This window comes from Maylandia zebra, linkage group LG6 (genome assembly GCF_041146795.1).
Source record: "Maylandia zebra isolate NMK-2024a linkage group LG6, Mzebra_GT3a, whole genome shotgun sequence".
NCBI lineage: Eukaryota > Metazoa > Chordata > Actinopteri > Cichliformes > Cichlidae > Maylandia > Maylandia zebra.
In genome coordinates, this window is record NC_135172.1 from 22,576,135 (window position 1) to 22,603,423 (window position 27,289).

General features: G+C 36.4%; 2 protein-coding genes across 3 annotated transcripts in view; both read left to right on the forward strand.

Annotated features, from left to right (window-relative positions):
• Positions 1–27,289, forward strand: part of gucy1a1 (guanylate cyclase 1 soluble subunit alpha 1) — a 250,801-nt gene that overhangs the window by 6,701 nt on the left and 216,811 nt on the right. The window contains exons 6-8 of one of the 2 annotated variants that reach the window (XR_013098953.1): positions 1,613–1,756; positions 3,423–3,577; positions 4,224–4,899. Coding sequence is in view for 1 of the 2 variants with exons in the window: in XM_004549485.4 (XP_004549542.1) it covers positions 1,613–1,756; positions 3,423–3,577; positions 4,224–4,362 (438 nt within the window). In the remaining variant the exon portion in view is untranslated. Of the gene's footprint in view, positions 1–1,612; positions 1,757–3,422; positions 3,578–4,223; positions 5,996–27,289 lie in introns of those variants that run through there. The other variant, XM_004549485.4, reaches the window with a different exon arrangement.
• Positions 6,772–25,492, forward strand: gucy1b1 (guanylate cyclase 1 soluble subunit beta 1). The gene is made up of 13 exons (XM_004549486.3): positions 6,772–6,901; positions 7,229–7,302; positions 9,730–9,830; positions 9,952–10,070; positions 13,393–13,590; positions 14,667–14,897; positions 15,061–15,177; positions 17,109–17,242; positions 18,958–19,155; positions 20,317–20,554; positions 21,214–21,354; positions 23,725–23,879; positions 24,073–25,492. The coding sequence occupies exons 1-13, from the start codon at positions 6,899–6,901 to the stop codon at positions 24,197–24,199; spliced, it is 1,836 nt and encodes a 611-aa protein (XP_004549543.1). The 5' UTR covers positions 6,772–6,898; the 3' UTR covers positions 24,200–25,492.

The window sequence follows — 27,289 nt, forward strand, 5'->3', positions numbered from 1 at the left end:
ATCAAGATTGAACATCCTAGGATTTTTGCAGTTTATTAGAAAGTCATTTTGCTGGCAAAAATTTCAGACTTATAGATAGGTGACTTCTTTCTTTATGAATAGCCACAACAACAATCGTTATTTTATTAATACATTTGTTGGTTCATTAATTTTTATGTAAGTACACTCGATCTTGCTAGGAATGTAAGTGTGCAAGTCAGTTGTAAGTACTCCGTTTCTGTCTTTTGTAAATCATTAAAATCCTTTTCTTAACTCCCACGTAAATTAAGGTGGACATTACCTGTGTGTCCCCCATGACCACACAGCCGTGCCTGCAGCTTGAATAACTTAGATATAATTATACACTAAAATAATATACACATACTATACACACAAAACTCATGGACAAAGAACTGCCCCTGTAACCCATTTGGTAGAAGAAGAGCCTGCTGAAGCTCTTTCTGCAACATCCCGGGCCACCAGGACAAGTATAATATACATACATTTATATATAAATATATGTGTATATATATATGAATAGGAGGTTACAAATGCATTAAATGCTTTCACAACATTTTGAACAAAGTAATACCATTTTGTGTACAAAGGACTGAAACTCAACCAGCTAGCCAAGTGTCTTGCATAGGCTGCTAATCTGCAGGGAGGCTGGATAATGTAATCAAACTGTCGTGGAAGCATAACAGAGAGAGGAGCGCGTTTGACAAATATCTCGTAAAACGCTAGGAAGTCAGAGGTTCCTTGAGGACCCTGTTTCCACTCCACATGTGTGAGCCTAAAAATAGTTTTACTTTGTTCCAGCCACATAGCAGCTGAGTGCTCTCCAGTTCAGATTTGCACAGAATAGAAGAAGAAAGGGGAAAAAAGATGGACTTTTTAATAAAGTACTACAGTATTACAGTTTAAGTTTTATTACACTTACTTGTCTTCTGCTGCACAATGGAGGCAAATTGTTGCAGACTGTTTGGTGAATATCCACTTTACATTTATCACTTTGTCTAAGGTTCGTTCCCTTCATGTCAAATGTATTCTTAACAGTTAAATATCATAGTCTCAGATCAAAAAAACACATAGGGTCCATATTTTCATGTGATCACACCAGCCACAACACCATTGACCAAGCTTCAAGAATATCACATTTATATATCAGATGAAGATAGCTCATATTGGAAGACTTACTAATGCTTTGGAAATGAAAATAAAGGACTGATGAGTAAAGTAAGGGTGGGCTACTTCTGCTACGTCTAACCCATTGTTCATGCGTCAGACCACACACATCTTTAAAGTTTAAAACTACACACCTAAACACATTCACAGCTATCACATAACTATTGCTTTAACAAAACGTGCCTGCTTACACATAGATAAACACACACGCACACACGCGCGCGTGCACACACACACACACACACACACACACACACACTGCTACTGCTACAATATTAATATGCACCAATGTCGCGGCTCATAGCTTAAACGTGGTGTGCCACTTTAAATGCAGCAATAAAGCCCTTGACATTGAGTAGGAGAAGACATAAAAAGCTCCTGAAACAATGTATGCCGTTTTATATTTGTCTTTGTAGAAATAATTTTAACAATCTTCCGCTTTATTCAGGTGGAGACCATTGGTGATGCATACTGTGTAGCTGGTGGCTTGCACAGGGAGAGTGACACTCATGCTGTTCAAATTGCACTCATGGCTTTAAAGATGATGGAGCTTTCAAATGGAGTTATGACGCCAACGGGAGAACCAATACAGGTGAGGGCCAAGCACTAATTACTGTACAATTCTTTATTCAGTCAGATTATGTAACTTCCAACAGTGTCCGAGTGTTTTTATTTAGAGAGTTTTAAGAACAAGAAAAAGAGAACTATCACTACATTGTTGTTGTTACAAAATGTTGTTTATTATAATTTGAATATAAAGCAGATAATGATTTCACACAATAAGTAACGCTTTAATGGCTTCCTGCACTTTAAACTGTTGTCACTATTATTGGTGGCTTTCCAGTTATTGTCCTTATCTGCAGAGAACTTGGCACAATTAACGAACGATGACGTTGACAGCCACTACTGTCACTGTATCAGTGAGTCAGACAATTTTGGGGTTTTTTCAACATGAGTCTAACCTATCAAAACAAGAATGTGAATCACAAAAGCAGAGTGTAACATCTTTAATAATTAGGTGACACTATCTAATCAGAGTACAAATCATAATGTTTCACCAACATCTGACTCAGGATGATTTAATTGTGTGTCTCTGTGTCTCTCTTGACTGCTGGTTGCTCTTAGTAGCAGTTCACACAAAACTTATCTTCTGTTAAGAAATGCTGATTCACGCACTCTACAGAAGAAGTTTATGTATGAAGCTAGCTTGATTTCTATAACAGAGAAGTGTATTCAGAGTAATGTATTTCTATATAGTGTGTAAATGCATTATTAATTTAATAGCCTCACATTTCAGCTATTTGGTTGCATATTAAATTATGAAAGAATTAACTGTGAATTATTCATCCTTAACTGATTAGCTCTATTGACCTTGAACTAAAAACCTAAATAGATACATATCTTGATCGAATGGCATTGATTCAAGATTCATTCTGCATTAATTTATGTATTAAATGTCAGAAATAAAATAAGTTAAACATTACTTAATTTGTACTCTTCATAAGATGTTACAAACTGCGCAGCACATTACAGCACAGAATTTATTACACAGAAAGAATTGTATTCATAAAAGTGAACTGTCTTAGATATTTGACTAAATACTCTGATATGTAATCATGCATGTCTGATGATGATAAAACTATGTGGTGTTTTTGCCTTAAAAAGTCCTAATTGGCCTAACAGCTGTCAGAATCAGCCAAACCAAATATGTGCAAAGTCATGTCATTAACTTCCACGAATGCCAGAAATGCCATTCTGGATGTTTCCTCAGTGGTTACTTGGGAAGGTTTTCATCCCTCTGAAAACACCAAAACGTTATTCTGTAGCAAAATTATACCCATACAATATTGAGAAAATGTTATGCTGAGGAATTAGATTTTGTTTCTAATATATGAAAAATATAAAAAAAAATTAAAAAATTAAAAAATAAATAAAAAAATTATATATATATATATATATATATATATATATATATATATATATATATATATATATATATATATATATATATATATATATATACATATACACACACACCAATATTTGTAAATCTCACTTTTCCCAAAATTAAAATTACATCGGTTTCTTGGCAGGTCTCTGCATTTGTTACTGTATTCAGATGTTACTTTCACCATAGGTGATGAGTATAGCAGCATGAGAATGAAGGCAGGAATGGGTGTCATCGTGCACACGACTGCGTGCATGTGTAAGGCAAGACAAGCTGAAACTTGAACTAAAACATCTCATTTTCTTCCTAGATGCGTATCGGCCTCCACACCGGTTCAGTACTTGCTGGTGTAGTTGGGGTTAAGATGCCTCGCTACTGCCTTTTTGGGAACAATGTCACATTGGCCAACAAGTTTGAATCATGCAGCCAACCTAGAAAAATCAACATCAGCCCCACAACCCACAGGTGATATAACTCTGCAACTTGGGAACAAGAAAAGTAGCTCATAGTCACATGTCACTGTCTCAAAACATATAATCTGAAAAGCTTTGCAGGTTCAAGTTAGTCCATCCCAAAAGGAGATATAATCTCCCATTGAAAATGCTACCCTTTAACTGCTTGAAGTGTCCTGTTTATCATCCAGACAGTTCTGCTGTGACTTATCTACATTGTCAGGTAACACAATGACAATTACCCCCTACAGACAGACCCACAAATAAAAAGACTGACTTGCTACCTAGCTGGCAGCTCTTACGGGGCCACGCTGCTACTTATAGACTTATGAAAGGTGACCACTGCCTCATTTTTATGAGACAGACTGACCAATCAGAGCAGACTAGCTATTACTGGAACTAAAGAAAAGCCTTTCAGAACAGAACAATAACTGTTCAAAGTAAACCTATTCAGGCAGAACCCCCCAAATAAAATTGCATACCTCTCTTTCTGCACAGTATAATTTGTTTCCACAAGTGGTTGTTGCAGATAACAAAAAACCCAAAGTGCTCTTGACAGGAAACTTAACATTTGGATGAGCACTGTGTTTCCTCTTGTGTCAAATAATTCGCCACGTTGTTTTGAGATCCATCTTTTATCTGTGCGCTCTTTGTCCCAGATTGCTGAAGGGTCGCCCAGAGTTCGTGTTTGTTCCCAGGAGCAGACAGGAGCTTCCGGCCAACTTTCCAGACGACATCCCTGGAGTTTGTTACTTTTTGGAGGCGTCTGTCAAAACTTCAAAACTGAATATGAAATGAAGTCATGTGACAGATCCCAAAAACGTTAGCTATGGAGTAATATAAACCTATCTAGTGAACACAGTGCAACAACCTTGTATATCTTGGTTTTGGTTGAGTTGATGTCGATGATAGTGTCTTCGAGTCAAACTCTTGCAGTTGCTTAATTACAGAGATGTCAGTTTACTGTCAAACATGAGTCTTGTCTCTGTACAATTATCCATTTGTACAGTTGTTGTAGAAACTTACTTCATCTTTCTTCCAGAATGAGTCATCTGCGCAAACTGATATGATATAAAAGTAGCTTTCATTTCTAGCTCCTGCCAGAGATATAGAAGTGCTGTCAAGAGAGGACTTTGGGACTGTTGTTCTAAGACTGTTGTCTGTAAAAAATAGTATAAAATGTATAGTAAATGCACCAAAAAGCATACAAATTTTTAAAAAGAGTCATTAAAGTTTTTAATCTTGTAAAATGTGGCTATGTTACAAAAATACATTTTTGATATGATGACCTGTAAATGTCTGACTGCCCAGACTAGGTACCTGGTAAAGCAATGTGTCCTAGAATTACATACAAATAATAAAATAAATAAATAAATAAAAATACATTCTTTAATAACATATAACACAAACAATTAAACTATATTAAGAGTTTAGGATTAAACCTTTGAACCAATGAAGCAATGCCGAGCAGATCAAGGTGCCTTATGCAAGCTCTACAGGCAGGATCATATGTTGGTTTACAAACAAATGCTTTTATTTATTTATGTTTATTTTTTAATAAAACACAACCAATAATTTCTTTCTGAGTCAGACAAAAAACATATACACTGTTTTTTAGGTGTGTTGTGTAACATAAAGCATTCCTAACTCTCAGTATCTTAACATACGTAATGTTTGTGCATACTTTTAGTCTTTTTCCACACCTCACATTTATACTATATTTATTACATGAGTTTCATCGCACTCCTTTGCTACAGAGGGAATATGACACGGCCAGAGTACAATGAATGTCACTCATAATGATGTGCTTTAACCATTATTGTAATGTAATCAAAGTGCAATAAATATTGACAAACAGTTTTAAATGAATGACTCTGTAGCACATTGCATTGTATGAATAATTGTCATCTTAAGTTATTGACATATATATGATGCAGTACATGCATTGAAAAGTAACTAGAGGCATTTACGCAATTACTTCTTTTCTGTATCATTTCAGGCACTTTTATTTTACTTGAGTGTTTTTAGTTTAAATTTCAGAGTAGAATAATTCCCTTTTTACTCCAGTACATTTATATGATAACTTCACAAAAATTAATTCCAAGGCAGAAACACATATGAGCTTCCTAAATTTGGGATTACAAAAACTATTTCTTACAATTCAGATTCATGCTCATTTAAATATTGGAATTGTGAAATTGTTGGCTAATATGTATGTTTTGTACGTTGTCGGATAGCTGATACTTATACCGCTGATTTTTGTTTATTTTTTATGTTGCTATTAATCCCTGTTGTGTAAACAAAGAAATTATTATAATAAATAACTATTAAAGTATTTCAGTGTATTATCATACTGTCTTGAAAGAGAATACATTTTGTTCTATTACTGACCAAACTGCATGTAGGCGCTGCATTGATAAATAAAAAAGAAATCCAACCAATGCCATTGGTGTCCTGCTAGTTCCAGTGTTGGGTTGATAAATCGCTGAATCACACCTTAATGAAATATAATGACTTTATCAGACCAATAGCATATAACATTTTTAAACTTCATGTGACCAGCTACAGCATTAAAATGCTGTATGGAGAGCAACAAAAATGTTAGGTGCACATGTAAAGTGAGGATCATTTTAAAAATAAGACCATGAAAGAAATGAATCTGGATCTGTGTGTAGCTGCAGAAAGAATGAACACAACCCTGATGTGTGCTAGACAGGTTAAAATACTAACACCTTTATAAAATACAGAGTTATTAGGAAGTATTTTGCTATAGGCAACACTTACTATTCTTAATCTTAATATTAATTATGTTAATATTTCGTTACTTATAGCCTTTGTTTAGTAGAAACATAAATGCATGACCTTTATTTTGAAAAAGAAAAGTAGGTCTGTTTTAAATATATTTATATATAGTTGTGGTTCCAGGTGTATCACCTGGGTACTTCTACCCTTAATATCAATAATAAAGCCTGTTACCCCGCATACTTTTTCAAAATGATGATTTTAGGTAAGTTTAAATGAAAAACTGTCAACATGTTTATCAGAATATATTATCAGGGCATTACAGCTGAACGCTCTTAGCAGAAACTATGTACGGAGAGTGCAGGTTGACCAGCATCACTTGGGCAACAGCAGCTTCTTTGCCATTGGTCAAAGTCTGCTTACGTAACGCCATTGCCGATCTGTTATTGGACAGCCTGGCTGTCAGTAAGAAGCTGACTGAAAAACGGGAGCTGGACCCAGAGACAGTCAGCATCTGTACCAAACGATGAAGATTTTGCTGGATTCTAATAATTTTGCTCAAAAATAAAGAAAACGAGAAACAGCGGACATCATGGTAAGTATTTAACATTAATATTTCCGATTGTGTTTGAATACTAATTAAATAAGTAGCATTTTCCCCCCGAAACGGTGTATTTGCGGTTGTCGTTTCCTGTTGGAATACCGCTATGTAGCGGTTTTTACAATAATATCCATGATTATCCTCATATTAAAATATATTAACGGCTGGACAGAACGTACATGAACACAAAAGGTCATAAAATGTTTAAGAATAGTTAATGTAATGAGCATATTTAAATTTATACATATATATTTTTTTAAGAAAATTGCGTTCGTTCCATGAAATATAACTCACGTTGCTCGTGTTTTTGAAATTTTACAGTATGGTTTTGTGAATCACGCCCTGGAGCTCCTCGTTTTGAGGAATTACGGTCCGGAAGTGTGGGAAGACATCAAGTGAGTTTCAGGATGTGTTTACTATTCAGCCATGTTGGTATCAAAGGTTACACTGTAGCAGCTCAGATCACAACAAGGACACAGGCCAGGCCTAATGTATACTGTACAGCCAGCCCAGCAGCATACACTGCCACAGTGTTACCAGCAGGAACAGATTAACCCGATTACCCTCCACCCTCTGTTGGCTCATGTAGGTTCACACCAAAAGTTAGTTGGTGAAGTGACAAAATGCCATTATTATTATTATTATTATTATTATTATTATTTCCCATTTTGTTTGTAATTGTAACAAGTAAATACCTGCAATAACTATGCAGTACAGACCTGAAAAAACTTGTTTGATGAAGTAACCTACTAAGAAATGCAAAAACCTATCGTTCTGCTTTCAAAATCTTGCTTATGTAAAAATCTGCATAAATAATCACCAATATCAAGTACATTCAAGTACTAATTATTGTCATATTTGTCTATATTTGAATATATTTGCAACCTATAAGTGGAAATATTTAAAGTATAAATGTAATCTTACTTTTTCATAGAACTGGTTGATCTCTGGAACTATAATCATAATTGCTGTTTACTGTTTAGATTATCCACTTTATTAGTGGAGTTTAACATTTAAAAAAAGAAAAAAACTCTCTTCTCTAAATCCATCTGCCATTTCTTGCTTTAAATAAGCATTTCTTATCAGGTTCTTATATTTAGGCCTAGTAGGTTTGCTTTAATTGTAATCAAAATGTTATTAGTCACTGAATAAAATGCCTTTTTCACCACAATGTAACTTAAGTAAATGTGTTATTTTTATTTTTATTTTTTGCAGAAAAAGCTGGCAATATCTTTTTGTGATCTTTTTACATTTTTTCAAAGAAAAACTGCAAGTACACCCCTTTGGACAAAACATGATGACTTAACAGTAGGAGAATCACTAAAGATGCAACTTGAAACATTGCTAAAGATCAGCATTAACCAGACAGTACAACTGCACAGTGTCACATCAAAAGACAGGAATCTTTATTGCACACTCTGAAATAACAACAACAATAACAACAAAATAAATAAAGATAAAAAATAAAACCAGTATAAAAATAACTATGAACTATAACTATAAAAGAGTGTACTTTTGTCATGTCTAGAAAGTGAAGATGCAAAGTAGTTCATGGAGTTGACAAACAACATTGTGATAACACTGTGAACAAACTGATAAGTGGGACCTCTAATATGACAATCTGCTGCTGTGAACATAGTGGCTTTAGATGACAAATGAAAGTGCTGTTTGCAGGTTTCTGCCAGTGAAACCTTGTTTAGGAAAGAGACGCAGTGTCTGATTTAGTGGGATTTGAAACTAAAGCATTCGAGCTGATACTGAGAGCAATATCAAGTAAGCTTATTATTATCTCATTTTAGACTGAGGTGGCATTCGAGGCAGTTGCCTCTTAATATGTTTAATATGGACACTAAAGATTGACAAGGATACAGCAGCAAAACTAACGAATCCTTTGTTTATTCATATACAGTAAAGTATAATTCAAATGTGCTCCAATTACCAAAATCCCATAAATAAAAAATTTTACACTTTAAGAGCTTTAAGTTTAGTCAACTTTAGGTTTAGTCTTAATGAGTCCTTTCCCCAGAATAATGGCCATTTTCTTCAGCTGTTGAAATATTTGGCTTAAAGTGAAGTTTATTTTTCATCTGTAGTCTTCTATGCCCTATGCATGACCCCGTGAGCAGCAGCTGCCTTTTGTAAATGTTTTCAGAGTGGTCATTTTCCAGCCACCACAAAAAAACATGCTTCAGCGCAGCATGCTACAGCTCAGGGTTATATGTTACATCTCCAAATGTAACTCACTGTTACTCAGTGCTCAGTTTACCAGGTTCCGTCATGTGCTTTTTTAAAGGTTTTCATGAACTGAGTTATTTATATCAGAATTCTTACTTTTTCAAAGCTCGGTATGTTTTTCCAGCTGTGACACATTATGATAAAATTGTGGTTGCTGGTCAGGCCTGTAAATCATTCCTGTTTACTCAGTTAAATATTTGCAATCAGAAGCTCATTAAGCTTTCTGACAATTTTGTGAAAATTGGATTTTCTAAGATATAAATAGCAAAATGTACTCAGGAGCTTGGAGTGCATTGTATCAAAGGACCTGCAGTAGATCTAAACCTGATTAGCTATCTCTGCTTGTTCAGCAGTGCAATTCACACAAGGACTTCAAAGCAATATCAAAAGCTTTTTTTAATGTTTCCAGCTGAATATATATCATGAAAGAAGACCCAACCATTGGTGTCGAGTTGTTGGTGTAAACAGAAAAGCAATTGCAAAAAAGCCAAAGGTAGTGGTTTCCTGAACAAGTTGCCTACGAGACTGTTTACTTCTGCTGTGACATTCGCTGTAGCTTGTGAGTAACAGCTTCCCTTTGTTTTCAGGAGGGAGGCTCAGCTTGATATTGAGGGCCAGTTCCTCGTTAGAATCATATATGAGGATGGCAAAACATATGATCTTGTTGCAGCTGCAAGCAAAGTTCTCAGTAAGTAACAGCACGATTTTAAATCCCTGGAAATGAAATAAATGTAATTTGATGTAGGATACAAATGAAGCTTTAGCAGACATTTGCCCGATTTTATTAAGCTTTTTGTTTTGTTTTGCAGAAGTTGATGCGGGAGAGATCTTGCAGATGTTTGGCAAGATGTTTTTTGAATTTTGCCAGGAGTCAGGATATGACACCATCTTACGCGTGCTGGGCTCAAACGTTCGTGAATTCCTGCAGGTAGAGTCTTCCTCTTTGCCTTTACGAGCGAACTGAAGATGAGAGGAGGTTTTATTCATCACACTGAGTTTTTAGCCTGTAAAAACATTCGGATGATATTTTCTGCTGAGTTTTGGAGAGTTCTTAGGCTGGAGATTTGAGGCTTTTTAACAGAAAGCCAGACTTAACGCACTGTGGCTGTAAAGTTTGAAAGACACGAGAATTTACTGAGCACAAAAAATGTTATGTTGTATTATATCTTTTTTTTTTTTTTAGCTTAAAGGTCAGCTGGATATGTTACATCGCATAAATCAGCTTTGGGTGTCACGTGAAAACACTGGATTGTTGTAAATCGGTCGTTTCATGTTGATAAATACCGTTTGTTCGGGGAGTATTTGTAAGATTCCACTTTTGCAGTAAATTTAAAAAAATAATGTTATACTGTAAAACAAAGAAGAATTTCACACTGTGCAGCTGGATTCTGCTGCTAGAAATCAGCAAACATAAAGGCCTCAAGTTAAGTAAACACTTATAGCACAGTACTCTGCAAACGTCTTGGGCTATCCCTCAGTTCTGTATATTTTAATAGTAAAATAGGAAACAGGTGTAGCAATTTATTGAAAGATGTGCAAACATAAATGGAAATACTGTATAAATACAACTTGAAAGTTTGTAATGCTGTGACCAGGTTTATTCTTTAACACAGCCTGAACTCTCTGAGACAACCTTTCTTAAAAAAGTAGTCTTCAGTAATAGTTATTTAGGCTTTTTGAAGGACATTCAAAACTCTTCTTTGAAAGTTGGAAGTTGGATCCATCACAGATCACTGTAGACAGTCACTGTGTAGCCCTGTTGCCACTGATTTTCAGTTCTTTCTCCCTGTTTTCATTTCTTAACAATAACTTCTTAACAGCCACCCTTCCAGTGACACTTCAGCAAACAGTAGATTGACATCTCTCAGGCCCTGTGTCAGGTCTTTACTAAATTGTTTCCTATTTCTGAGACATGGCTTTCAGATAAAGTTCAACTGCTGTAGATAATTTTTAGGTCTGCCATTTCTTCTTTTGTCCTCGACTTGTCCAGTTTTTTGAGATAACCCATTTTTCAGCTTAGCTTTCTAGCTCTTTGGGAACCCCCTTGATGGTGCAAAAATACTATTTTATGGCTGTTTTTTTTATTTCTGTGGTTTTTGGTTTTTTGTTCAAAAAGCAACTTTAAAAGTAGGGCTGCAACGATCCATCAGTGTAATCAATCAAGTCGACTATAAAAATGTGTCAATGCGGAATTGTATTTTCACGTCATATCCTAATACCACCTAAATGTGTTTTTGTAACTGCAATACACTACAGGAAGCCATGGGGGCAGTATTGTCTATATTGTCTGCCAAGACTGCACTCAGTACTAACGAAGAATAACGTAGTGCGACCACTAAACAGTAGGATAAAAGAAAATGGAAGCAAAGATTAAAAAAAAAAAAGTGAACACATTTCACATAAAACAAACAAAGTTAAATGCAGACTGTGCAAAACAGAGCTTTCCTTCCACTATAGCACTACTGCAGTGCATATCAAAAATGATTGTGGGAATTTAAGCTGTTAGAAATGACTTGCTGACCAAAAACTGTTAAAAATAGGTCAATCATATCTCTCATGAAGAATATCAAGTAATTTAGAGCCAGAAATAACATCTCTAATACAAAGTAGATGCTGCAATCAGTTTTTGGCTAAGTGACTTTTATATATCTGTTATTTATCCTGGTAAAAAGTGTCATTGACATTAAAAACGTGGTTTTCAAGCGAGATCTAGCCAAGAGGACAGCTGAAATTGTTAGATATATAACATCACAGTTCTATAAACTTACTTGAAGTGGCCTGTTCACTACAGTCTATTTACTAATATAGGTAAAGATATTAGACACAAAAAACACCCAAAGTTAAGTTAGTGCATCGTGTTGATACCATGTTTATGTGAATGTTTGTACTGTGATGCTTATGTTAGCTTACCTATTGGAAACTTCTCAGGATGATGCTTGCTTTTGTTTAAATACTAGTAGCACTTTAATTTGTATTATTTCATATTTTTATTTATTTTATTTTTATTCTGACAGTCCTATTGAGTAATGTTAAAAATACATTTGATTATTTTCAAATTTATATTATTTTAATTTGCTGTGGGACGAGATCACAGGGTGACATTCACAGGTGTGCAGACTAGAGCAGGTGAGCTTAGAACAGGAGGTTTGCCCAGGAAACGGAGATAAGACTTATCGACTAATCGAAGAAAAATTGGCAGATTAGTCGACTACCAAAATTATCTTTAGTTGCAGTCCTATTTGAAAGAACTTCAGAAAGCCTGAAGAACTATCAGTCAAGACCACTTTAACGATTACAAGAATGTCTGGCTGCCTGGAAGCAAAATATAAAGAAATGAGGGTTGGCTCGAGTCTTTTGCACAACACTGTTCTTTAATAAAAGGAACAATTTCTCACTGTGCCGCCGCATTCTGTTGTCAGAAATCAGCAAACTTAAGAAATGCCAGTATTCTTTTAAAAGACTTCAAAACCTCTAGAAAGAGTAGATATTTCAGTGCAACACAGTGATGCTCTAATTATAGTTTAGGCTGTGTGATGTCAGGTACTAAAAAGAAAGCAAGGTCAAAGCGAAAACAGTCGCTGGGTTATTAGATTTCCGTTTATTACAGTACGAAGGGTAACAGTGCTGTGTACAACAGCATGATAGAAGACATCATCCACGAGCTTTCCATCCCGTGTTCAGTAATTACTAAAATGTATAATCAGCTGTGACAAAATATGCTGATAATAGTACTTCTCAGTAAATTGGTGTGCTAGGATGATTATGATGTAGTGCCCTTCATTTTGCATTAAGTTTGTTAGGATTTTTTAATCATATTCATTCAGATTAAGTCGCACTCTGTGAAAGAAGCCTATTTTCACCCTGCATAGAAACGAGCCTATCCCTTCATAGTTTGTAAGACATCTGTTTGTACAGCTGGTTCTTGCATGAGGCCCGCAGTCTGCATTTTCACAAAAAACAAGTAGAGGAGGAGCAGCACTTCAAAGGGCAGAAGCAAATCGTGATGTGGGGGAGTGCAGCTTCTTTGTGCAGGTGTATATGTGTTTTCTTTTTAGTAGTGATCACATGATGCGATAATAGTTAAAGATAACTTACTGTTGTCATATGTGGTCTAATGAGGTTTTATGATGAACACCCAGCTGAGCTTTTAATTTTTTTATTCACCTTTTAAACTTCTTCTATTTGCACAACATAGAGGTTGGTGTTACAATCGGCTGTTACATATTCTTTTCTTTGATTTGAATTTTCAGAATCTGGATGCTCTCCACGATCACCTGGGCACCATTTATCCCGGGATGAGGGCTCCCTCGTTTCGCTGCACTGATGCAGAGAAAGGAAACAATCTAATTCTTCACTATTACTCGGAGAGAGAAGGCCTGCAAGACATAGTGATTGGCATCATTAAAACCGTCGCTCAGCAAATCCACGGAACAGAGATAGAGATGAAGGTCTCCTTTGTTGCTTTTGTTACCTTTTTGTGCATCGTGAAACCTTCGACTCTTTGGCTCACTCTGTCACTGCTAATGAACGGATATGACTTCTTCTCGCTCCCCTTTAATTTATGGTACAATATTCAAAGGCACTCTTGTGTTCCTGCATTGCATTGTGTCAGAATGTGTAAGTCTCTGTCACACAATATAAGTGGCGAGGCTGTAACGTGAAGATTAAACAACAGAAACGTCTCAAATACCCAAATGGGAACACTTTGACAGCTGCAGTTGAGTAGTGAATTTTTGGATAATGTCTGTGAGTCACAGGATATTTTTAGATTTTTAGAAGATATAGAGTCTCTAGCATAGAGACGGTGGGAATCTTCCAAGGAGTTTTATTCTTGCTCCTCATTTTTTTTAAACTTTTCTCTCACTGCGGCTGAACCAAAAATGACTGAGGGAATAGAAGAACAAGCCACATTTAAAATGTTAACTTAACCAGGCTAATCTCAGTAGCACTAAATTAAAATTTTCTAACAAACCAGCATTAAAAACTGTTAAGCTTGTTTTTTTTAATTGTAGGCCACCCAAAGCCTCAGCCTTAATCTGTACCATTCCCTGCAGCACGTTATTCCCCTCAGACGTCTACTGTGTTTAGATTGAGCTTTTCCTCTTCATTCAGTCGGTGACATTTTCTCCCAAACTTAATCATGTTATACAGACAGGATAATATCTTTCAGCAATTCTATAATGAAAGCACAGAAAATGACAGACGCTCCAAATGTGACACACAATTTCTGGAAATATTAGCCAGTGTTGCTGTGGCAACAGGGTGCAGAGACACCAGGTTGACGTCAGCATGCCTTATGCCCATAAAACCACAGGACTCTGTCATTATTACCCGCCTAATTCTATATAATAAATGCGAAATTAACATTTGTATTATTGGTATTATGTTTATGAAATGAAAATTGCAACGTTAAGGTTCAGATTTCTCTTTAAGGCCGTCATAGTGCTCTAATGATGTGCAACAAAGTTAGTCTTGCATCAGTGTCGTCAATATGTTATCAACTGATTAACTTCACGTGCTGCAGATGATCCAACCCAAAAATGAGGAGTGTGACCACATCAAATTTCTGATTGAGGAGAAGGAGTCAGAGGAAGAGGCGTTCTACGAAGATCTCGATGGCTTTGAAGAGAACGGCACGCAGGAGACTCGAATCAGCCCGTACACATTTTGCAAGGCCTTTCCATTCCACCTCATGTTTGACAAGGACCTGATGCTCACACAGTGTGGGAACGCCATATACCGAGTCCTGCCACAGGTCTGCATTCACATTCAGTTCTCCCAAACTCAGAATTTCAAGAAATTAGCAAATAATTATGTTTTAAATATTTGCTTTGTCTTTTATTATCAATAATAATGCTATAGTTTAATATAAAGAATAAATTCAACGTTACTAACATATGGATATTTTTATCATATAGCTCCAGCCGGGTACCTGTATCCTTCCTTCAGTTTTTTCTTTGGTACGTCCTCACATTGACTTCAGCTTTCACGGCATCCTTTCCCACATCAACACTGTCTTCGTTCTTCGTAGCAAGGTATGTATGAAATATGTATGTTTGCACGAGTCCGTTTGGCTAATCGCCATGCAGGGAGCAATGAGCATATAAACAAATAGAAATAATATGTAAATTCAAGAGTAAAGAGTGAGTATACCATGTCTATATTCTAAGGTTTTAGGTATCAAAACATAATTAAGATAATATGGTCCCTAGCCAGTTTTAGAGTTGGGTAAATACAACCTCAGATAAATAACATCACCTGACCTTTTACATACATTACTTATTTAACAAAAAACTAAACCAGAATGCAGAAATTGTGTGATAAAGTAAGTGTACCTGTGCTGCTTCATAGTAATTAAGAGGGTAAGTAGCAGTCAGGTGTTGATGATCAAATTCACTCGATCAATTGTTTGACAGCAAATGAGAGCATCTCTATAAAAGTAGAAGTTCTGGCTCTTTGCTGTTATGGAGCATTCAGGTGAGTGTAAACATAGTGCCCAGCAGGAAAGACATCAGAAATGATCTCAGAGAAGCAAATGCTGTTGCTCATAACTCTGGGAAGGGTTTTCTGGTCATTTCCAAACACTCTAAAATCCATCATTTAGCAGTGAGAAAGATTATTCACAAGTGGAAAACATTCAAGACAGTTCTTCCCAGGAGTGGACTTCCCAGCTTATTCACCCTAAGGTCAGACCATGGAATGCTCAGAGAAACTGCAGAAAAAACCAAGAGCTACATCTCAAACTCTACAGGCTTCAGTTTGCATGTCTAATGTTAAAGTTCATGACAGTACAGTTAGAAAGCGACTGAATAAGTATGAGTTGTCTGGAAGGGTTGCCAAGAGAAAGCCTCTTCTCTCTAAAGAGAAATGACTTAAAGCTTAAATTTGCAAAGTTGTATCTGAACAAACCACAAGACCTCTGGAACAATGCCCATCTCCAAGTTAGGTGAAAACCAACAAAACACCTAATTCACCAACTGTCACACATGGTGGTGATGATTGGGGCTTGTTTTGTAGCCACACGATCTTGGCACCTTTGAGGCACCATTGGGTCGACCATGAACTCCTCTGTAATCCAAAGTATTCTAGAATCAAATGTGAGTCAACCTGCCCAACAGCTCAAGCTTGGCTCAAACTCAACCTCAAATGATGATCCACACCACAGCAAATCTACATCAGAATGGCTGAAAAAGAAAAGAATGAAGATGTCTAGACCCCAATCTGACTGAAATGCTATTATTGGACCTTAAGAGAGCTGTCCATAAATGAATCTAAATCTACAACGTCATTGAGTGTATGCATTTTTCACTCATTGTTTTATCTCAGTTTTTGTTAAATCAATGATGACAAAATGTAAAACCTTACAATTTATAGAAGCTATACAGTTACTATACAGTTTTACAATGCTTATGTTTATGCATAGAGCAAAGAGGGTCATGCAGCACAGTTAGAATATACCTTTGTTGATTTTCAGAATAGACAAAAAGTTGTGGGAGAAACAGAGAAAAGACTAATCTGAAAAGCTAATTTTATGAGCACAGAGGTCAGTGTGAAGTCAAATGAAAAGTCACAAGGTAAAAATAGAGCAAGAATAGAAAATAGTTTCAAATTTAAAATTTGTGTGGTTTGGTTTCTCATGGAATGGTTAATCCTTAAGTGACAAAATAATACCGCTATACTCAGATTAATTGTGACAAGACTGATCCTTGAAGCACTGCCACTCTTGGGGCATAAGCTACATGGCTACGTAAGCCCTGACAAAAAAGAGGAGTTTACTTTTTTTTTTCTTTACACAATAAAATCAAAATTAATTTAATGTAATGAGCGCTGAAAAATTTAACATTTAAAATGAAAAGCCAGATTTAAAAATAAAGTGCGAGCTAAACTGGCACCCAGTTTGGAAGCACATTTAGAGATGAACGCACTGCATCATGAAATATTCACAAGAGGGATGTAATCCTGACAGGAGGGCCTGCTGAATGTGGAGACTGTAGAGAATGAGGACGAGCTGACGGGGGTGGAGATCAGCTGTCTGAGACTGAAAGGACAGATGATTTATTTGCCAGAGGCTGAGAACATCCTTTTTCTTTGCTCACCCAGGTAAGCCATCAGTTGCAGAAGCCTTGACTGAATGTGCACACCAGAAAAATGTTACTTTTACCCACAGAATGAGAATGCTCAGATTTCAGGTGAAGACATCTTGAAATCTAAAGGTTCAAGGTTTTGACTTACAGCAAAGTATAATCTATCTCTGTAAATGCAGAAATATGACAAACCAATATTTGAAATAAAGCTGATTTTTTTAAAGGAAGAGTTTTGTTCACTGTTAATTGCTCGTATGCATGAAGGTTACTAACGATGTGCTTTTCTTTCTGTGGTTTTTGTTTCCAACCAAAATATAAGAAACTAATTTCCACTTTTAGAGCTGCAATGCTACATGATAGTGTTGGAAAAAACTAAAAATTTCTGCAAATTACAGTGAGCTGAGACAAACCTTAACATTCAGCATATATAGTCTAACCATAATCTAAGACAGCTAACGTAACACAGGTGAAGTGGATGCTACTTTGAATCAGAGCTGCTGTCAGAAGGAGTCTATTACAGAGTTAATGGTGGTACTCTGTCTAAGTCCTCCAGATATTCACTGATGATATACTGTTGGACATCTGTAATAATGTTTTTTGTTGTGCATTTTGCATTTCTTATGTCCAGCTGGCGATGCTGATGCTAGATGCACGGAGACTAATTAGGTCCCCTCAAACAGCCAGAGTGTTTAAACGACAAGGTTAACTTCAGAATCTGAGAATAATGGACATACTGGTCATATGCAAACATTAAAGATTGCAAAAATCACACTCAAAGTGTCGACAATAAAAATAGATCTAACTTCAGGGGAAAAAAGAAGCTCACCAGAGTCATCAAAAACATCAGTTAGCAAAAACCAAGGAGACAATTATGTGTTTTCACTGTGCTGTAAGGTCTCATGAAGTTTAACATTGCTGTATATGGTGGTTTGACATCCCTGGTCTAGATGACTACAAGGCTTATCCTTTAACAGTGTATAGTGTACAGTATTCTGTGTAAAACGTCTAAGTGAAGTTAATTAGAGCAAGAAAATGATTGATGAAAAGTAGAAGAGACATCAACAGAAGATCTGTTTTTGATTTACTTGTAATTTAGATCTGTTATAATCTCACTAATGAAAATGAGGTTATTTTTTCCATGTAGTTACACACTCTGTTAATCAAGCAATTACCCAGAATACTCAGAAGTGTTTTCCTCTTGGCCTTTTGGAAATGACAATGGGCTGGTAGATCGCCAGAGCGTGACCTACGTTATCCTCTGTAGCTCTTACGTAATCATTCAGAATTTTTTAGTAAACTGTTCGATCCAGGAGATGGCAGGGTTAAAAGGGTCTTGTCCCCTTACATTGAAGGCAGTTTGCAGCTCGTAGGATGAGTGTTTTCACTAAAGGTTGCTGCCTTGGAGGACTTTAACTGCTACTGAATGAAAACAAGATGCAACCTGACCAGAAAAGATCCGAACAGCACAGCGTCTGACCTCACCAGACAAAAAGCAGCATTTATCTGGAAACATTACAGTGCTCTCAGCCCTCACAAGAGGATGATGATTTCACTGCTCATGTCTCATTTTTTATGTCCTGTATAATTTATAACACCTCTTGATATGAACAAGAACAGCAAGACACAAATCAAATGTTTCCAGCAGCTTCACTCTGCAAAAATCTCTTATAATTTATGACTCTCACTTTTTTTGCCCTCTCTTTGTTGACCTGTTCCTACTTTTCTGGTTAGTGTTATGAACTTGGACGATCTTACACGGCGGGGACTCTACCTAAGTGACATCCCGCTGCATGACGCCACGCGCGACCTGGTGCTGCTGGGCGAGCAGTTTCGTGAGGAGTACAAACTGACCCAAGAGCTGGAAATCTTGACGGATCGCCTCCAGCACACACTCCGAGCCCTGGAGGACGAAAAGAAAAAGACAGATAGGTTTGACTGTTTTTATATTTTCATTAAAGTAGTCTTTAAGTACAGTGTGGGGTCAGATATTCATTAATTACAGGTATTATACCCACCAATTCTCAGTCAGTTTTTTGACATTATAATGTAGCTAGTATATGCAGCTTTAACCCATGTTGCCTGTCTCCCTTCATTTTTTCACTTTATTTAAACAAAAGAAAGTATTAAATGATGTCATTTACATTTTCTAGTTATGTCATTATCTGTAGGTTGTGTGTAGTATCCAAATTCACTACTATAAATCTCTAATAGCACTGTCATGATTCATTTGCTAGGAAAAAATGATAAAAAAAGATTGTTTATTATAAGTCTTGAGTAGGGAGATAAAGAGAAGCCTTAACCAGTTTTCCCTTTTAAGGGCAAACCACCGACAATACAGAAAGACACAGGTCTCAGTACAATAAAGTTGCATTAAGGATGTATGACAGCAGGGCAAGCAGGGGCTGATATTTAAGCTTCTCTTCAGTCCCTGTCAGAAAAAGGCCTGCCATTGTATTTTGTCACAGCAGTGGGTGACAGCTGGAGACGGAGAAGGGTGGAGTGTGATCTTTATTAAGAGCGCTGTAGCAGTTTATCTTCTCTTAGGAAAAGACTTTCACTCTCCCACTGGATTCCCACGTTATTATTCTGACCATTCTCTGGACTCAGATTGCCTCGGGCTCCAGACATTGATTTGAATTCATGGCTTCTCTAAATTTTAAGAGAACTGCTGCTGCACTGTTGTTGCCTTTTTAGATGCTACATCACTCTTTGTTTTTGCTTCTTTTTAACTTAGAGGTACAAGGCTGTGCATAAAATATTAACTATTTTAGATTTAAATATATGTATTCAAGCGCTGTATATATATACTATTTTTTTATGAATACATTTTAGAGTTTGCCATCTGTATGCATCATTCATCCTAAGATTATGATGCATCAAGGAAGGTATTTTGCTTTTAAGAGGCAGCCATGATCTAACCAGTTACCATAGAAACACCACCCTCCTTTCTGAAAGCAGCTTCCACAGCAAAATGACCAAAAGGTGGTGTCTGTGCAAACAAAATGCTGATCCAAAGGACGGACTTCAGCCCGGCGTCCCCAGCACCACCGTGCTCTCGCTCAGAATGTTCATTTCTCTTCTCCTTCTCAGATTGCTCTATTCTGTCCTGCCACCATCTGTTGCCAATGAGCTGCGACACAAACGCCCGGTGCCGGCAAAGCGCTATGACAACGTGACCATCCTCTTTAGTGGCATTGTCGGGTTCAATGCTTTCTGCAGCAAGCACGCCTCAGCTGAAGGAGCCATCAAGATCGTCAACCTGCTCAACGATGTTTACACACGCTTTGACATTTTGACAGACTCTCGGAAGAACCCTTATGTATACAAGGTCAGAAGCAGGAACTTTGCCATCACGTAATATTGCATACTGGTGTAAATTTGTGGTCAATAAAAAGGCCTGAAAGGAGGAAGTTTTGCTTCTACTCTGGAGGTCTGGTTCTGCAGCTGTAATGCACTAAGCTGCTGAATAATATTATGCAATTATGCATATGCAACTCAGTTGCAGAGTATTTATATCAGTTAACTTAGGGTAGTACCAACATCTAAACAGGGTGTAGTTTTACAATGGCACTGCACCATTTTATAGGCCTCGTGCAACAGATTTACTCTCCAGGCTTTCAGACAAGAATGCACTTTCAGAAGTCAAACAGACCTCTTCCATGAGATTGGCTTCAGGCACTGGGTCACCAAAAAAAGTAATATTTACTCTACAAGCTGAAGGGCTAGGTGGTCCAGGGGTTTTAACAGGGCTTAAAGAGTCCCTGAATGTCTTAAAGCTGATGTAAGTGTTTAAGTGTTTATCTCGGGGTGTTTCAGTTTATTTCTGGCTGCACAGCACATTGGAACACCCCCCACCCCCCCGTTGCGCAGTGGGAACAAATCATTCTACATGAAGCAAAAGTAAATAGAAGCAGAAAAGAAAAAAGAAGTCATGACATCACTCATGTGGAGAATAAGAAAATGTTTTGGTTTATTTTCTTTATACAGGTGGAAACAGTCGGTGATAAGTACATGACGGTTAGTGGCCTGCCCGAGCCGTGCACGCACCACGCAAAGTCGATCTGCCACCTTGCTCTCGACATGATGGAGATTGCTGGACAAGTGAAAGTGGATGATGAACCAGTGCAGGTGTGAGATGAATCTCAGGTTTCAGAATAAAACATTTCTGCATATTATACTTCATTATCTGTGTGGAATTGTATTGCAACTAAATGTGAGCTGAGCAACTTTTTATACAGTACTTTTGCTTGACCTTAAATAATACCTGTTGCTGCTGAGAAAATTAGCAGGATATATTTATTTTTCTATAGTTTTAGCTGCTTCCAACACTGATAGATTATAGGCGTGCCTGTAGAGATCTCCTCGAACACTCTTGCCCACCATGTTACAAAAATTGTGAGGTGTGTAACTGGCCTGAACCACACCAGAGCGCAGCAAAGCCGTCACTTTTGTTGTGCCTTAAGGCAGTAGTGGCGAGTGTAATCTTTAGGTCTCGCTCGCTGATTGCGATTATCAACGATGAATCATCACAAGTGAATCAAAGTGTGTTTATGATTTGATTTTAAAACAATTGGTTTTAATAAGAATAATTTCTCCCAAATTGGGAAGTTAATGCATGTGAGAGGAAAGATTTCCTGTATTAGTCCTGGTTTGATTGGGTAGCAAAGGAAAATGTGAAGGTGTAGGAAACATTACCTCCACCTGCTGAAGCTCAGTGTGGCAGTAGTATATGTCTGTCTAGTCTAAAGCCAGTTCAGATGTTGTTCAAATTTAATTGTGGTGGCAGAGAATCAACACACTCAGTCACTCACTGTGGACAGTTTACTGTGGACCTGTCAGCTCCAAGACTTTTATAGTAAACAAAAGCTAAATTAAAAACTAACACTAGATGTGGAAAAAAACTTCAAATAAAAAATAGACTTTTTAAGAAAAGAAAAAAAAAGCTAACTGAAATGAACTTTGAAAACTAAACTAAAAAGAGAATATAAAGCAAACATGCTTAGTTTGATAGTTTGGAAAAAATCTTATTATATCTTTGATGGATGTGTTTATTGAGACTTTGGATGACTATGAGACTGTAAGTCAAGTCCTTTTAAAAAATGATGTGTTTTTATTGTAACTGATTTTCTTAGATCTTGCCTCCGACACATGTCTTCCATACATGAATTAATTTAGTAAAAAGTCTAAAATATATTATTATAAACTGAAAAAAAAAACACTCTGGAAACTAACTAAAACTAAACTTAATTTAAAAAAAGGTAGAAATGAAATGAAATAGAGAAATTAATTAGAAAATGCAAAACTATAATTCCATTTTTACATACAGGCTGTAACAGTTAAGAACGTAACAGTGTAGACTTTAGTGCACAGAGGATTTTTTAAAACAAATTAAATAGACCAAAAAAAGGACTAACTGGAAAATAATGTCATTGCATGTATTTCATCTTGTCTCTCTAACATGTCTGTTATATAGCTGTTGGATTATCTCTGTGTGGTGATGCGCTGACTGTCTAACTGTTCTCCTTCACATTTAATTATTTTTCAGCTTCTAAGCACTCCATCTGTTATTTTGGCACAGATGATTTTTTTGGAGCGCTGTCGGCTTTCTAATATTAGTTTGAAAATTCTCATATTAGTGCACCATATTAATGTGTCAGGCATTTACTCTATTACACTTAATATATACACATTTTTATTTTAGAATAATTATACCTGCGCATCTGGGAATGTATTTTTGTGCTGAAGTAATGAGCAATGAGAAGTTGTTGAAGTGAGTGCTGGAGATTGTTATTATATCAATGACTGTTGAGACTTAACTTTGGAAAATCGTGTCTGGTTAACAAAAGACTGTTTATTTTCAGACATGGCACTGGCTAAAGAGGGGCCTGGCTTAGTAGCAGAAACAGACTCAAATCATTTCACGATCCTGTGGCTTAAAATAGATTCTCATTTGTCCCAAACACTCCTGGCATGTTCATGCTCTGATGGCAGCAAGCGCTGAAGTGCCTATAAGATTAAGTGTAAATATTAGTCTCTTGATTGCCGGGGATTTCTTTTGGAACTGTTTACTGCAAATTTGAAACTACAAGGAAATTTTAATTTTGTGCATGGAGACACCTCAGGCAAAGTCAACCTTATATTTACCAACCACATGTCAGTCGATGGCTTTAAGAATTTGTGCCAACACAAAACTTGCAATTTATTTCTATAAAGCATAAATTATTTATTCAAGTCCTTGAGTTATAATGTACACGGGATTTAAAGTAGGAAATTTTGTTACCATAGTTATTAAGTAAATAAATAAGGTTTGTTGTGTGCTGTTTTACAAATAAATGTACAGCAGATAACTAATGATCTGTGCTGCAGAGATGTATTTAAAGTTAAGTTTGCAAATTTGAAAAGAAACAGGGATGTCTTTAGGTAACTGCAGCATTTATTTTGCTTTGGTTAAAGTGTAAACATGCGCTTCGATCACGTTTTCTTCTCTTTTCTTTTCAGATTACTATTGGGATCCACACAGGAGAGGTGGTGACCGGAGTCATTGGGCAGAGGATGCCCAGATATTGCCTTTTTGGAAATACGGTCAACCTCACAAGCCGTACAGAGACGACGGGTGAAAAAGGAAAAATAAACGTGTCTGAATATACGTACCGGTGAGCAGCAGCGTCTCCTTATTTTTCAGGATCAGTTGTACTGCTAGAATTTTTTTTATTCTTTTAACTTTTAATAAAATATCCATTAATAGACATAAAACATGAAGCATATATAAGGAAAAACAAACCTAGTTACTGTGGACGTGAGCACGGCAAGTGTGCAGCTTGTGTGATATGTAGCGTTGTATTGCAGGTGTTTGCAGTCTGCCGAGAATGCCGACCCTCAGTTTCATCTGGAGTATCGGGGCCCGGTCACCATGAAAGGAAAGAAGGAGCCAATGAAGGTGTGGTTTCTTTCCAGGAAGCCCACAGACGCTTAAGGCTCATCGAAGGATTGCATTAATGCGGTCATGTCCTGTCACATTTTGACACAGGGATGGGTTGGATCAGGTGACACATATGCAGATATTTTTATTATGATGAAACACATTTGTCTATCCGAACACCCGCCTCTCTCTACGTACCCATGGTCTGCCATTACATTTTATAGCTGTGTAGCGTTTCATCGAGAGGTCCGTGATACAGTATTTGGTGCAGTCAAGTTTGATACGTTTGATACATACAAAGTGGTGTATTAGACTACACACTAAAGGTTTTAATAAACAAAACAATTTCCATTTATTGATTATTTTTATTTTAGTTTCCATTTTTGTCTGCCGTGTTTGTGTAGTGTGAAGCGTGCCCAAAAAAAAGACAATTTATAGCCAAATTAAGTAATTTCAGAGTATACTTTATTTTATCATCATCATATTAAATTTTACAGGTACAGAATATATTAAATGTAAGTAAAAATTGGACTAATTAGTTTAATGAAAATGACTGTAGAGCTTACATTATTGTCCTTGTTCACCAAATGTGAGAATTTATAGTTTTACACTGAATATATTACACTGGCTTCAAGATTATTATAACAAATGAGAATTTAGATTTAGACTAGATATTATTATATATATAATACTGATGTCAAATCTGTGTCATAAAAACTACTGTGCCAACTACATTCATATACAGTTTTACATTACACAGACTTACTTGTATTTTTAAAAGCCACAAATCATAAAGCATTTGAGCCATTAGTTCTTCACATGTACCCATTACTTAATTATTAAAATACCCTTAGTATTAAAAGCACTTAACACTATTTTATATATTTATGTTACCTCTGTACACATTGCACAATCACCTCATGTCTGCTTAAATGATATTGAATGCTATTTTCAGTTCTACTGTATGTTACTGAGATAAAGCTACATATTTATTATGTCATGTTACTTTGTATTTATTCCTTTTTTGAGAAAAGAACTGTTATTACTTTTAGAAATGAAAAAAGAAAACGTATGGTAAATTTTGCTATGTATGACACTACTTTGTGCCTCCATCACATGTTGGATTAATCTCACTTGAGTATATGTACTGTACGATTTTTCAACATATTTTCCAAATTCACTATTAATAAACTAAACACAGTGTCCTCCGAGGTTTAATGTGTGACAACACACAGGTGCCTCTTGTGTTATAAGAGTGCATTTCTGTGCTTGTAGGACATCTTGTTTTATCTGGTGTTTATTTTGGAGGTAACTAATAAATAATGTGGACAAGTGTGGATTACTTGATATCGATATTTTATTTTGTACTGCATATATTTATTTTTTTATAATCCGTCAGGAAATTCAGACTGAATCATGTAGCTGTTTAAGTATTTTATGGTCTTTATTTTTGACCAAAGGCTGAAGTATGGCACACACGCGTATGTTTTTTTGAGATGCACTCCCTCTAGTGGTGTTTCAGAAGATTGCAGCCCTTTTCTGTGGTAATGGCCACATACAGTACTGTGCAAAAGTCTTGAGCCACCGCTTTTATTTAAAATATTTTGCTTTTTGAAGGTCTTTCAACTTTTTAGATGGCTGCTTTTCACTCATTTTCAGTCCAGTCCTTGTACCTGAACATTTTCAGAGGAATACTTTTTTTTGGATTTGTCAACGCTGAGCTATGAATCATTCAAGCATAAAAAAGGCACCTAACTCAAGCGACGAACCACTGTAGTGTTCACTCATAACAGACATCTTAGCAAAGAATTAATTTTAAATTGCAACTTTAGGGATTTTATTACAAGCAGCCTTTTACAGCCAGTGTGGTAACACACTGCCATTGTAGTAAAAGCATACATGGATAGAAAAACGCACAATAGGACATTATTAGTCACGGATTAGCCTCTCCATAGTCTGGATCTCAACATTACTGAAGCAGTGAGGGATCATCTCGACAAAGAACAAAATAAAGTTGACTTTCATTCACGTTAGAAGTGTACAAACTCAGTTTTTGCCTTATATACTGCATTTCCATGTATGTTTTCATGTTTCAATAAGTCACTGCAATCACTGTTTCCCATTTTCCTATACTATAAAGGAATGGCTCAAGACATTTACACATTACTCTACCTTCAAAATCAGGTAAATTGTTTTATGTGTCTCTTGTCCTGCTTATCCATTCAGAATAAACTTTCTATTGCAGTACGATAATAAAAAAAATTGGTCAAGCCAATTTTCTTTAAATAACCAAATATGAATTTTGCTTAAAATTAGATTCTTACCTTCATATGTAAGAGGCTGATGGGGTCTTGGACGGGCAGGCAGAGAATGTGGACACCCAAGTTTGTGAATGTGATAACTCGAAAATGAAGCAATGTAGGTGTTTCAAATTGATACCACATGTATCCACTAAAAATTTCAGATGAATTCAAATCTCAATCAACTTCAAAGTCGGAGGTTAAGTTTTCTGGAAATCTTGTAAATGCAATAACTTGACATAATGTAGGATTTTGAAATTGATACCATAGGTATCAGTAGGCATCCTGTCTAAGGTGCACCCAACCTCTCATCCTAAGGTAGCTGGGATAGACTCCATCCCTCCCCTGCAACCCTGATAAGGATAAGTGGAAGAGAATGGATGGACAAATGGATGAGCTGTACCACTGGCCAAGGCAAGTATCTTTCAAATTACAGGTATTGTCCTTAAATCTAATTTAGAATGTGGCACCTTGTTCTCCTAGAAAATTTTAGAGACTGTGAAAAACAAAATAACTACTCAAAGACACATTTACCATGTTGCTTCTATGGTTGTTTTCAAGCAATGCAACAGAAGCTAATACTAGCAGCTAATGGTAAAGTCAGGGAGGGAGTAAACCTGTAGGTTCTCAGTCTTCCAGGCCATTCCAGTCTAAGGAGACTGAAAATGTGGCAGCTGAACTTGTTTAATTTTTATTTTCAAGATGTTTTACCTCTCATCCAAGAGGTTTCTTTAGTAGCTCTTCTTCAGCTCTGTAGCTAAAGAGCCAGTTGTGTTTAATTAGATACCAGATATTGGAAAAAGGTAAACTGGATTTTCATTTCACTTTCCTGAGGTAATATAGC